The sequence below is a fragment of the Triticum urartu genome, chromosome 7 (genome assembly GCF_003073215.2).
Source record: "Triticum urartu cultivar G1812 chromosome 7, Tu2.1, whole genome shotgun sequence".
In the NCBI taxonomy this organism is placed as follows: domain Eukaryota; kingdom Viridiplantae; phylum Streptophyta; class Magnoliopsida; order Poales; family Poaceae; genus Triticum; species Triticum urartu.
The window spans coordinates 600,524,622-600,538,247 of record NC_053028.1 but is presented as its reverse complement, the minus strand read 5'-3'; the positions used below and the strand labels follow the sequence as shown (position 1 = coordinate 600,538,247).

At 43.6% G+C, this 13,626-nt stretch overlaps 2 protein-coding genes across 2 annotated transcripts; one reads left to right on the top strand and one right to left on the bottom strand.

Annotated features, from left to right (window-relative positions):
- Nucleotides 1-2,389: 2,389 nt before the first annotated feature.
- LOC125522242 (auxin response factor 19-like) lies at nucleotides 2,390-11,321 on the top strand. Its single transcript, XM_048687326.1, has 14 exons — nucleotides 2,390-3,052; nucleotides 3,651-3,769; nucleotides 5,274-5,372; nucleotides 5,456-5,512; nucleotides 5,616-5,771; nucleotides 5,864-5,948; nucleotides 6,171-6,261; nucleotides 6,401-6,565; nucleotides 6,668-6,790; nucleotides 7,008-7,083; nucleotides 7,169-7,298; nucleotides 7,800-9,739; nucleotides 10,329-10,519; nucleotides 10,779-11,321. The coding sequence occupies exons 1-14, from the start codon at nucleotides 2,959-2,961 to the stop codon at nucleotides 10,978-10,980; spliced, it is 3,528 nt and encodes a 1,175-aa protein (XP_048543283.1). The 5' UTR covers nucleotides 2,390-2,958; the 3' UTR covers nucleotides 10,981-11,321.
- A 365-nt stretch (nucleotides 11,322-11,686) lies between these two features.
- LOC125522243 (AIG2-like protein D) lies at nucleotides 11,687-13,411 on the bottom strand (the record flags this gene model as incomplete). Its single annotated transcript, XM_048687327.1, is given in 3 exon segments — nucleotides 11,687-12,037; nucleotides 13,114-13,197; nucleotides 13,319-13,411. Coding segments are annotated over 3 exon segments (333 nt in total), but the record flags the coding sequence as incomplete, so codon positions are not given.
- Nucleotides 13,412-13,626: the final 215 nt, after the last annotated feature.

Genomic DNA, 13,626 nt, shown 5'->3' with positions numbered 1-13,626 from the left:
ATAACACATTATCTCTGGTGTGCCGAAAAACATAAGTGAGTCTGAAAGATCGTTGGAAGGTAGACCATCATCGAGGAACGGGGCATCTACATGGATAAAGAACTAGAGAAGTGACAATTGTATAGAAAATTACGTCTAAGGAGGAAGACACACGCACACACACTAGAAGAAGATGAGAACAACTTCCCGCGAGGAAGATGATAAGGTGTGAGAAATGAGTATTTATCGAAATACACACTAACATGCCTTTAGACACATGTTTTTGAAAAAAACTTGTTACATTCACAATTCACATCCACGAAAATGTCCACTCATTCCTTATAAAAAAGTTCATAAAGGGAAACTTTTGTAAGCTACCATTGCGAAGAAAAATACAACCTAGTGTATGATCTCTCTACAATACTACAGGGATGTAGAAATGTTAAGCTTGATAAAAAAAATATCACACTCACAGTGATTAAAAAATAGTACTCCCCCCATTTTTGTATACAAGGCCACAAACCCATATTACAGGTACCAAGGCAAAAGTTAATATCTTATAAGTCAATGTTGCAAGCTAGCTTGTCTCCTTGTTTGCCGTGTAAATTAGTGTATTACTCTCTTTCATGCATATCAAACCAATGCTCCCACTCCCGCATGCAAAGGATAGTTAATGTCCTCCTTTGTAGTAGTATGAGGCAAACACCATTAATATTGCATCGATTAGTGCTGGCCTTGTATATCTGCAAATTGTTGTTTTGATAGTGACCTTGTATATAAAAATGGAGGGAGTACTATCATGCGCCTTCGTATAAATGTAGGACTGTTAAGTTTATATTAGTTCAGTGAGAAAACAAAAAACCTATTGGATTTACGTTATAAAAACACATGAATAGAAAAACATATAATTGTATTATCATGCACATTTGTAGAGCTGTTGGAATGTTAAGTTTTTATGAGTCCATGGAGATAACAAATAGCCTATTGGATGCACGTGATACAAAAAGCACAAGAATAGAAAGACACATAATTGTAATTTCATGCTCACATGAATCCCGTAAAAAAATATTGTACTGAAATTTGTTAAATCACAAAGTAGGATAACACATAGAGTTATTCTTTGAACGTTTGAATCAATGTAATTTTCTTTTAAAACATAGTGCAAAGGAATTGTTAAGGGAAGGGGGTGGGGGTCCTTGCAAAGAACTCCTTTTCTCAAAATGCCTTTTGATTCAAAGGATCTTCACGGGAATTTTAGAGGGGACCCTTATGATTTTTTCTATGTTGGTTGTTCTATTCACATGATTAGATCTTTTAGTTTCTTTTTTTCCTAAGGACTCCTTTGCACTACATTCCATAGGAAGTTTAGGGCCTCATTTCGCAGGAATTTCAAAATGCAGGAACAAGGAAAATACATGATTGGCGTGGCATGACCACTTGAATCCCACGGGATTTGTAAAGAGTGTTTGATGACATAGGAAAAACAAAGAAATTGTAAAAAGAGGTTGGAGTGGATGCTAGATTTTTCTATGAAATGTAGGACAAATGATTTCATACGAAAAAGTCTTATATGATTTAATCCTACAATCAAACAACCAACAATGAAAACATTTATAAGGATCCAAATCCTCGAAAAAATCCTATGGAATTCCTTTGAATCAAAGAAGTTCTGAGGGGCCACTCAAACTTCCTCGACAAAAAAATCTTTGTATTTTAAGGCAATCAAGCAAACCGAAATCCTATATGATTTAAATGGACAAGGCATTGCAACACTATGTTTTTTCTTGTTTTTGTGAATTGGAGAGAGTCCTTAAGATTCCTTTTTGTGAAGGATATTTTTCTAAGGATTCGTTGGCAGTCACCATTGCAACGGAACTTTTAGGAAACAAACATCCTTAAGAATTTATTTTTGCTAGGAATTCCTCTGCACTACACTTTACTGTAAAATTTGCGGTCTTTTATACCACTCCCCCGTCTCATAATATAAGATACCTTTTGATACTACACTAGTATTAAAAAACATCTTATATTATGGGATGGAGGGAGTATTTTTTTAATGAAGTATAAATAGTACTCTATTAGTCTGAAAATACTTATCATTAAAATGGATAAAAAAAAGATGTATCTAGATGTCTTAGTGAAGAAAGTATTTGTTTCATTGCATTCCAAATCAAACAAACCCATCGTAGTGCTATTCCCTGCCAAAAGCAAGAGAAGATAAAGAAACAGAAACGGCAGCGCGGGGCCCGCGGAGTGAAGAGGGGGAGCCAAGAAGAAAACAAAACTGGAGGACAGTGAAAAACCATCGGGAGAGAGGGTGGGGTGGTGGAGGAGAGAGAGAGACGCAGCCGAGCGGAGCTGACCACGACCGTACTCCTCTCCCCGTCCCCCTCTCTCTCTCTCATCCGACGCCAAGCCCACGCCACCACACGGACAATAAGAAAAACTTTTAGTGGCCCGAGGCAGGCGCCTGCAGCGCAGCCGAGGCAGCACAAGCACAAGCAAAGCGAGCGAGCAAGCAAGCAACGCCCAGGCGCGGCGCAGACCAGACCTCCTCTCCTCTGCCCCTACCCCTGCAGAGGCACCAAAGCAAGCAAGATCAGAAGAGAGAGAGAGAGAGAGAGTAGAGAGAGAGAGCACGCAGCACAGCGAGGCGACCCTCCTCTCTCGACAGTCGACACATAGAGCCGCCTAGCAGCCTAGCCGGGAGACAGGTCTTCGGTCTCGGCGCCGCCCCCCACCCCAGTCCCTCTCCTCCCCCGCCCCCGCCTTGTCTGCCGCCTGTCGGAGGGGACACGCGCGCGCGCACGGGCCTGGGACGGCCGGCCTGCCTGCCTGCCCGCCCGCCTTTCCTCCGGTCTCGCCGCGCGGCCATGCGTGGGGGTCTCTGAGCCAGCAGCTCTCGCCGGCGGAGAGCACTTGATCCGGTCGGCTCGTTCGCTTGGTTGGTCGCCGCGCGTCCGGGACTCCGGGCGGAAGATGATGAAGATGGAGCGGCAGCAGCAGCCGGCGGCGGCGAGCTCGGCAGCCGGGTCGGCGGTGACCGTGGCGGTGCCGGGCGCCGGATGCGAAGGTACTACTACCGAACCCTTCCCTCCCACCCCTGCATCCTCTCTTCCATCCAATGGCATGGCGGCTCAGCCTCGGAGACCAACGGCGGCGTCGTCCCGTGCTTTTTTTTTTGCTGTCTGCTCCTTCCCCTTTTGCGTTATTGCGTCAGGGGGCTCGGAAAGCCTCCTCCCTTTTCTCCGGCGGCCTCCTCTTTCTTGGCTCTTCCAGGTCCCAAAGGTGACGCGATCTTTTCCTGCGCGAGCCCGCACATGGGGTTTCGCTACGTGTTTTCCGGATTGTCGGCGGGTTAATTTAGAAAAACAAGTTGCTGGACCTTGGCGGCTGGCTGCTCGCCGGCGCCGGAGAGCCATGTGCGGTGTCGTTCCTGTAACGACTTTGCTGTAAGGGTGTTGTTAGCTGCAAACACAAGTGACAACCAAGAAATGCCACTTTGAAGCAAGTAGCAATGGCGGCGACGGGAGCCGGACGCAATTGGTTCTCTCTCTCTCTTTTTTACCATAGATGCATCTGGTTCTCCGTGTCAACAAGAAATTGGTGGCGAAGTCTTTTCGTCAGTTTACTGTCAGTCTGACATGATGGTCGCCGGTGTTGTTGTGCAGGGGAGAAGAAGGCGCCGGCGATCAACTCGGACCTGTGGCACGCCTGCGCCGGCCCGCTGGTGCAGCTCCCGCCGGCAGGCAGCCTCGTCGTCTACTTCCCACAGGGCCACAGCGAGCAGGTAAATGCCCGTTTCCCTTCCGTCTCGCCATATGCTTTCTCCAGATTATTCTGTCTAGTGATGTCTGTCTGTCTGTTAGCTCTTTGGCTGGATTCCTCCCTCTTGATTGACCCTTCGATCGTCTTCTTGCTGCCGATCGAGATGAAGTATTTAATTGCTTGATTTGAGTCTTCTCAATAGTAGCAAAATTAGGTTCTCATTTTATAAATTTTTAATTGGCGCCGTCTGAGCTCCTAAGTGCCTAAGGTTCGTTTCTGTCATCCTGAACTTGTTGCTCGAGAGTTATCTCTGGTGATTCGATGTGCGGTGCTCCATTTCGTCGAGTGGTGGCGGTGTGAGTCATGGTTATCCTTGTTCTGATTTGATATATGATGTGATGTTTTGCTGTTTGAGTGTAGAGAGTCACTTGCCATTTTCTCCCCCATAAGATCACTATTTCCAGGAATGATTCTTGGACGACTTTCTCAAAGCACCTATATTCTGTTCCCTAAAAATCCCTTGATTCACCCATTGATGATTTCTTTTTGCTGGTTCAACAGTTATACCATTACTGCCCTCCTCTTGATATCTAACTTTTTCTTCACTTATACATGCATATGTGATGTGTATTATTATCAGTTAGTCGGTTGGTTGCTACCTGCACTATGGTTTGCTCTGTTTGCTACCGATTTTAAGCTTGTGGCCAAAGTGGTTGGGGAGGATTGGGGCCTACCGGCCCCCCTCTTTTATGGGCTTCTGGTGTGTTGCACCATTCTCTTGCTCTGCTTGTCTGGTGGATGAAGCAACCGAGTACCCTTCGAATTCTTGCATTGATTGGGTGGTGCTGCTGCTGGGAGCATTTAGTAGCATGTTCTGCTGCACCTTTCTTGCATTTGGCATTGGGGTGAGCTTGTTCTGAGCAAGTCTGGAGGATTGGGGTGATGGAATGCTTGGATTAGGAAAGGATTCCTTACGTGTGGAAGATAGTGCCGGGAGGGAGGTGCCTAATTCTGTACTGCCGATTGGTTCCCCTTTCGGCTCGATGAGGGGGAAGGGGAACTGTTTTCGGCATGATTGGAAATGGCCTCGTAGCACTTGGCTCTACTTGCTGATTTTTTTTTAGTTTTGTATATATATATATATACACATATATAATAGAAATCTCAACTTGAGCCTTACAATTTTTTAAACCCATTATTACATGATAGTACTGAGGTTGCAGAAAGAAAAATAATAGTTAGGCGGTATATTTTGGATTCAGAAGTGGAGCATGGCTTAACAGAACTTTGATTCCCTCTGTGGTTTCATCTTGTTTCGTCCCATTGGAAGTTTACGGTTCGAAGATAAAATGAAAAAAAAACTTGCAATTTATGGCAGTGATATTCAGGGTGTGATGTGAAGCTATTCTTCTTCCTGTGGGTTGTTGTCGGTTTCAGTTTCTGGTCCTACTAGTATGTCCTCCATTGAATTTATGGTTATGTTTAAGTTGCTTTGATCTGGGACTTAAGCATGTTCCATTTGGCAGGTTGCAGCTTCTATGCAGAAGGATGTTGATGCCCATGTTCCAAACTACCCAAACCTTCCATCCAAGTTGATCTGCCTGCTGCACAATATCACTTTACATGTAATCCACTGCCGCATGCCTATTTGTTTTTTTCCTTTCTGCTTGTAATCATGTATACTAAAATGATTTCTATTTGTTTTCAGGCTGACCTAGAAACAGATGAAGTTTATGCACAAATGACTCTTCAGCCAGTTACTTCAGTAAGTACCCGAGCCCATTGTTGTTTCTTCTCAGAACTTCCCTTCCGTTCAGGTGTATGCTAACAGGGTTATTTGTATTTTGTTCGGTTTGGACTATGATCAGTATGGAAAGGAGGCGCTGCAGCTATCTGAGCTAGCTCTCAAGCAAGCAAGGCCACAGAATGAGTTCTTCTGTAAGACACTGACTGCTAGTGATACAAGTACGCACGGAGGCTTCTCTGTGCCTCGCCGAGCTGCAGAGAAGATATTTCCACCTCTTGTATGTAAAGAGTTGGCGACCAAATTCATTTGCTTTGCCTTACTTATCCTTCGCCCTTCTAATTAACTTGTTGTTGCTTTGTGTTCTTCTAGGACTTCTCAATGCAACCACCCGCTCAAGAGATACAAGCTAGGGATTTGCATGATAACGTGTGGACATTCCGTCACATATATAGGGGTAAGAATTTTCAGCATCGTGGACATCTTTCCTGCTGCAAAAGGATCTCTATTGCATATATCTAAACATCTAATTTTGTTGTTACTCAATATTGAACATTGTTCATTTCTAAATACCGTTGATATGAAATTTCTGTATGTTTACATGTATCCATACAACTGGCTGGAGTCTCTTTGTGTATTACAGGTGTATTTAGTCATAATTGTTTTATATTGTAAACAGGTCAGCCAAAAAGACATCTCCTTACGACTGGCTGGAGTCTCTTTGTGAGTGGCAAGAGGTTATTTGCTGGAGACTCTGTCATTTTCGTTAGGTACAACACGTCTTCTGATAATATATCTTTGAAGTTTGAACTAATGGAGTGTGTTGGAGTACTAGTTCAGTTATTAATAATTACTCGTGGTAAAACTGACGGCGACTGTCCCTTGTTCCTTTTTTCAACACGTTTGTAGGGACGAAAGGCAGCAACTTCTACTAGGAATCAGGCGTGCTAACCGACAACCGACTAACATATCATCATCTGTCCTTTCAAGTGACAGCATGCATATAGGGATTCTTGCTGCAGCAGCCCATGCTGCTGCCAACAATAGCCCATTTACCATCTTTTATAACCCCAGGTCAGTTCTGTGACTTTCACCCCGTATTGAGTGCTGATTAGCTCAGTGTTGGTGAATCACAATGGTATTTCAAACCATGACATCCAAACTGTATATTTTCAGGGCCAGCCCTACTGAATTTGTTATCCCGTTCGCTAAGTATCAGAAGGCTGTCTATGGTAATCAATTATCGTTAGGTATGCGCTTCCGCATGATGTTTGAAACTGAGGAATTAGGAACGAGAAGGTATTTTATTGCTCATTTTAATTTTCTGTTTCAAGTTATTGGCTACATATTTTTTTGTATGTTCTTTTTTGAAGAAAGACTCATGTAGATCTTGCCATATACTATATTTTATGATTAGCTTAGTGGTTTGTTGATGCTTTTACTTGATGGGTAGACTGCGAGCGGTCCTTCCAGTTGTTCAACCTTTTAGTACCTGACATATGTTAGCATGTTGCAGGTACATGGGCACAATAACTGGCATAAATGATTTAGATCCTGTAAGATGGAAAAATTCTCAGTGGCGCAATTTACAGGTTGGTTTAGTAGTTAGATCGGGTAGCATTGTTTTGCGTCACCCACCCCTTTCTGCTGCTGATCCAAGAACTTTTCGTTAAACAGGTTGGTTGGGATGAATCTGCAGCAGGTGAAAGACGGAACAGAGTTTCAATCTGGGAGATTGAACCAGTCGCTGCTCCATTTTTCATATGTCCGCCTCCGTTTTTTGGTGCAAAGCGTCCCAGACAACTAGGTAGACTTGGGATTACCTCAACGCCACTTATTTTGTATCTTCTGAATTACCATTTGACAGAGTTGTTGATCCTGGATGTCAATAGTTAAATCATGTTACATTTTATCTGTACAATTGGGAAAGTAGGCCTGCACCAGAGGTGGTGTGTGTGTGGCATGTAGTGTTATATTGTATATGCATGTATATCTCTGATACGTTCGTCTAGATGCCCTAATTCGAAGCTAGTACTTACCTTTTTGCAAAGAACATCATTACCCTGTCCCTTTAATCCTTAGAGAGATGAGTAGCTAGGAGTTTGTGATCCTCGGGAAAACAATGATGTTTGAGCTTTAGACAATCTATCAGATTACCATTCTTGTTTTCATACATGGATCAGGCATCCATACCATGAAAATTATTTTATTGGAGCCAGAAATGGTTCTGGATAATCTTCTCATCTAAGTGTTCTATTGAACTGGTCTTATGCATGCTTATAAATTGATTCCAATTATGTACTTACAGATGATGAGTCCTCAGAAATGGAGAATCTCTTAAAGAGGGCTATGCCTTGGCTGGGTGAAGAGATATGCATAAAGGACCCTCAGACGCAAAATACCATAATGCCTGGTCTGAGCTTGGTTCAGTGGATGAACATGAATATGCAGCAGAGCTCCTCGTTTGCAAATACAGCCATGCAGTCCGAGTACCTGCGGTCAATAACCAACCCCAGTATGCAAAATATTGGTTCCGGTGATCTGTCGAGGCAGTTGTGCTTGCAGAACCAGCTTCTGCAACAGAATAACATGCAGTTTAATACACCCAAACTTCCTCAGCAAATGCAGCCGAACAATGAGTTGTCCAAGGCAGCCCTTCCATTGAACCAGAATGGCGCGAGCATCAAACCAGAAGAACAAACTCAAGATACTAGCAACTTCCAGAGGCAACAACAGTCCATGAACTATACCCTTCCTTTGAGCCAAGCTCAAACCAGTCTTGCCCAAGCTCAGGTCCTTATACAGAGTCAGATGCAACAGCAGCAGCAGCAGCAGCAGCAGCAGCCACATATATCTCAAAATCAGTTGCCAGCCGCCAGCCAGCCGCTCCTGTCCCATCAGCAGCAGCAACATCATCATCAGCAACATCAACATCAACAACAAGAACAACAACATCAACAGCAGCAGCAGCAAAAATTTCTACAGCAGCAGCAGCTTTTACTTCAGCAACAACAATTACAACAACATCAACATCAGTTACAACAACAGCAACAGCAGCAACTCGGTAAGATGCCTGCACAGCTACCAAATCTGTCAAATCAGCAGCTGCAATTATCGGATCAGCAGCTTCAGCTTCAACTCCTGCAAAAGCTACAGCAGCAGCAGCAGTCATTGCTGTCCCAACCTGGAGTTACCCTTGCGCAATTACCTCTGATCCAAGAACAGCAAAAGTTACTTATGGATATGCAGCAGCAGCTGTCAAGCTCCCATTCACTTTCCCAACAACAGATGATGCCTCAACAAAGCACAAAAATCCCATCACAGGCAGCATCACTGCCACCACCCATGCAGCCAGATACTACACACCAGAAGCTTCCACAGAAGCAAGCTCTGCCTGCAGACACCTTAGAAGCTGCCATTCCTACGACCACATCACATAAATTCAGTTCAGCAAATGGAAGCCCTTTGAGGATGCCTGGTGCTACACATTCTGTAGTTACGGAAGAAATCCCTTCTTGCTCAACATCCCCTTCCACTGCTAATGGTAATCATCTTCTACAACCAGTCCCTGGTAGGGACCAGTACTCCAGCATGATCAACACGGAGAAGGCACCTCACTCAACTGCTCCTATGTCAGTTCCAAGCTCCCTTGATGCTGTCACCGGAGCTCAAAGAATGACAAAGGAATTGCCAAAGTTGAATTCCAATGTAAAGCAAAATATGATGCCTTCAAAATTACCGAATGGAGGAGCTGGTCCCCAAAATTTTGCAAACAACGCAGCCCCGACAGACTATCTAGAAACAGCTTCTTCAGCAACTTCAGTTTGGCTTTCCCAGGCTGATGGACTCCTACATCCAAATTTCCCCATGACCAACTTTAGTCAGCAGCAGCTGTTCAAAGATGCACCTCCAGATACCGAAATTCCTGCTGAAATTCCAAGCAATAATGCATTGTTTGGTATTAGCAATGATGGGCATGTGGGCTTCCCTATGGTAACTGATGACTTCCTGACGAATGGGATTGATGCTGTCAAGTATGAAAATCATATCTCGACAGACATTGATAACAACTATAGAATACCAAAGGATGCCCAGCAAGAGATATCATCCTCCATGGTTTCACAGTCATTTGGTGCGTCAGACATGGCGTTTAATTCAATTGACTCTGGAATCAACGATGGTGCCTTCTTGAACAAAAGTTCTTGGCCACCTGCTCCTCCAGTAAAGAGGATGAGGACGTTTACGAAGGTTAGTACTTTCCCTTTTCTTTCAGCTGAAGCTTGAATGCTACTTTCAGTGCATTATTATCTTTTAATTTTCAGTATGGTTGTCCTATGAAATAAACAGGAGGCCTATTTTGATTACCATGGTAACATAGTTGGAAGATGAAAATCATGAGATAGTGAACTATAAACCAAATGATCAATCTCCCTTCACTAAGTTCTTAAATGTTACAAAAATAATCATATGAGGAACATGAATTACATAATTAGTCCGATGTAAATTGTGTTCTGCCTGTGATGAAGATCAGAAGACTAGAAAGTTTGGTTCTCTTTACCAAGTTGTAAAATGTGACTACTGTCATGTGTGGAAAATGACCGTGTTCACATTTGATTTGTGTACGCATGATTCATGAGATGCGGGTTGGGATTCTAGTAGAAGCAAAATGAAGTTTTAGCATGCATATGTGTGCCTTTTCTTATTAATAGCAGTAGCTGACTAGCTGTTGCTGTAACTTGATCAGGGTAGCTAATTCTACACTCAAGCATTGGTTTCTTTCTAATATTCATGAGTGCCTTTCCTGTTGCATCTTTGCCTAACCTAACGGTCTCTGTAGGTCTATAAACGTGGAGCTGTGGGCCGGTCTATTGACATTAGTCAATACGCTGGATATGAGGAACTAAAGCATGCGCTGGCTCGAATGTTTAGCATAGAGGGGCAACTTGAGGAACGACAGAGGATTGGCTGGAAACTTGTCTACAGAGATCACGAGGATGATATCCTGCTTCTTGGCGATGATCCTTGGGAGTAAGTTCATCTGTCTTCCCGTTTATGCTTGGGTGGACTATTTTTGACTCAAGAATGTCATATATTTAAATGCCTCCAAAATAATATAGTAGTCAATGTTGTAAAATACTAGATAACAATTGGTAGTGACAGTGTGAAATCTGGCCTACTAGAACGATGAATCGCAAGAAAAGCGTACACAAGACTGAGCTTGTGTTAATTGTGGACGCTTGCACATATTTTTGCCCTAATAACTGTTGGTGTTATGTTGGTTGTACAGGGAGTTTGTGAACTGCGTGAAGTGCATCAGGATCCTTTCGCCTCAGGAAGTGCAGCAGATGAGCTTGGACGGCGATCTGGGGAGCAGCGTTGTCCCCAACCAGGCGTGCAGCAGCTCGGAGGGCGGGGGCAATGCCTGGAGGGCTCGCTGTGACCAGAACTCCGGCAACCCTTCCACCGGTTCATATGACCAGTTCGAATGACCTAATTTACCAGTCTATACACACCAACGGTATCGGTCTAAGTAGACATCAACCGCTGGAATGACCGGAGAAGGCTGTGCAGCGCCAGGATGTTGTAGATTCTGTCAGCTTACATCCGGGAGCGCAAGCGGCTCATTGGATCAGTAGTGTTCTGTTTATATGTGTAGTTGTTACAAGAAAGGAAGTAGGCATGGGTAAATGAAGCTTACCTAGAGTTGGAGAGGGTTAGGGGGAATATGTTGTATTATTGGAAAGGCAAGTTCTGTGGTAGTAACCTGATGCTTCCTCTGTTGTGAGGAAATTCTTCAGATTTGCATGAATCCCAAGCTATTATTTTTTTACCCTGCAAGTCATCACTTTAATGTCTGATGCCTTCTGAACGCGGTGCAGAAAACCCAACCTAACAGAATTTGAAACAGCATTTGCATTGAGTGAAAACATTGATGGCCGATCCTTTTCGACATTTCTGTAAGAAATATGTCAGGTTAACCACTTGCATGAAAAATGGGAATTTTTGGGCCAATTTCAATGCCAGAAAATTGCTGATGTTCTTTTCTGTGGCATATATAGGGCACAATCTCAAACTTTGGTTCAATGATGATAGGGATGTTAATGGTAGTTGGTCAGCAGTGAGCAGAGCACCAACCAATCGCAGAATATAAGATGGTTTCGTTTTGCTTGTAAAATCATGCATTAACAGCACATATTTCATCTCAATTCTAGCAGAAAAGCTTTTATTATGATACACATCACTACTTGCATCATCAGGGGTCTCACAGAAGAGATTGTATTCGAATTTGTTTCAGTGAGAATGATCCTATAAAGATCTTATTCACAAATCTGAGGATATAAACTGTTTCGGATAACGCTATTACAGCACACTGATGAATCGGATCCTAACTCAGCTCTTGACCTGGGTTCCTGATTCAGGTTGTTCGTGCTCGTGCATGAAAGACTGATAGGTCTCGACCCGGGTCTTCGGTTCGGGCCGTTCGAGTCCGTCCATGAATCCGAGTGTCATCGTTAGGAAATCCTTCATGTGAACCCTCTTCCACTCCTATAGACAAACACATGGTTAGTACGCAAAAGAAAACAACCCCACAAATAGTGGCACTGAGCAGTTTATCACAGAGTAAATGCATCAATAGGCTACAATCACAGAAACATTTTGTTCTCAAATGGGCAGAAGGGGGTGGTAGTTGCGAAGGGGGCGTCAGCCCTCTCTGCTGAATACCAACATAAATGGCGTTAACATTTCTTTCAGCAGCAAAATGTCCTACATGAGCTCATCATAAATAGTGTGCTTCAATGTGGTCATTAGCAGATTCTTCTATCGGTATTTGGGGTCAAAGCTGCAGGAGGATGGGGGTATTGATAAAGATGTGAACCATCGAATCAAAGCCGGATGGATGAAGTGGCGCCAAGCTTCTGGCATTCTTTGTGACAAGAGAGTGCCATAAAAGCTAAAAGACAAGTTCTACAGGATGGTGGTTCGACCCGCAATGTTGTATGGCGCTGAGTGTTGGCCGACTAAAAGGCGACATGTTCAACAGTTAGGTGTGGCGGAGATGCGTATGTTGAGATGGATGTGTGGCCACACGAGGAAGGATCGAGTCCGGAATGATGATATACGAGATAGAGTTGGGGTAGCACCAATTGAAGAGAAGCTTGTCCAACATCGTTTGAGATGGTTTTGGGCATATTCAGCGCAGGCCTCCAGAAGCTCCAGTGCATAGCGGGCGGCTAAAGTGTGCGGAGAATGTCAAGAGAGGGCGGGGTATACCGAATTTGACATGGGAGGAGTCCGTTAAGAGAGACCTGAAGGATTGGAGTATCACCAAAGAGCTAGCTATGGATAGGGGTGCGTGGAAGCTTGCTATCCATGTGCCAGAACCATGAGTTGGTTGCAAGTTCTTATGGGTTTCACCTCTAGCCTACCCCAACTTGTTTGGGACTAAAGGCTTTGTTGTTGTTGTTGTTGTTGTCGTCTTCTGTCGGAACTCATAACTTCGGTGAAATCTATCAACATTTATAATAACAATAAATGTGTTCATTCCAAAAATCAAGTGTGGGACTGAAAGAAGTGAAATCAGATGCATCAATAGACCACAATGAAAAATTAGACACCCTCACCTCGAAATCCCATTCACCATACAGATCTGGATCCTCTGCATCACTCCATACATAAGTGTCAGCATGCATTGTCTCTGAAGTATCCTGTAAGGCCAAACTTTCTTTGAGCAACATCATCTAAAACGACAAGTTACCCAGCTTCAAACAGTTTCTGATAAAAGCAAGACCATGAACAATGGGTCACTTGAGTTGAAAATAAACTTACGGTTAGTGATATCTGAACTCTTCTCCTTACATACTCAAAATCCTCAAATGCATCCAAGACAATGAGTTCCGCGTCAGAAATACCCATGATAACCTGCAGAGCAGTAAGCATAAGTAGAGAAAGGGTGTAACCGGGACTCAAAGCTAAATGATTGGCCTCATTGCAAAAAGAGAAAAAACTATACTCCAAGCCAAGTGAGAAATTGACTTCACAGAAACAGAGGCAGTTACTACAACAATTTCATGGTTTTAAAATTGCGTGTGTTTCTAAATTTAGTAACAAGAGTAAATGCTGGATCACGCAGAATT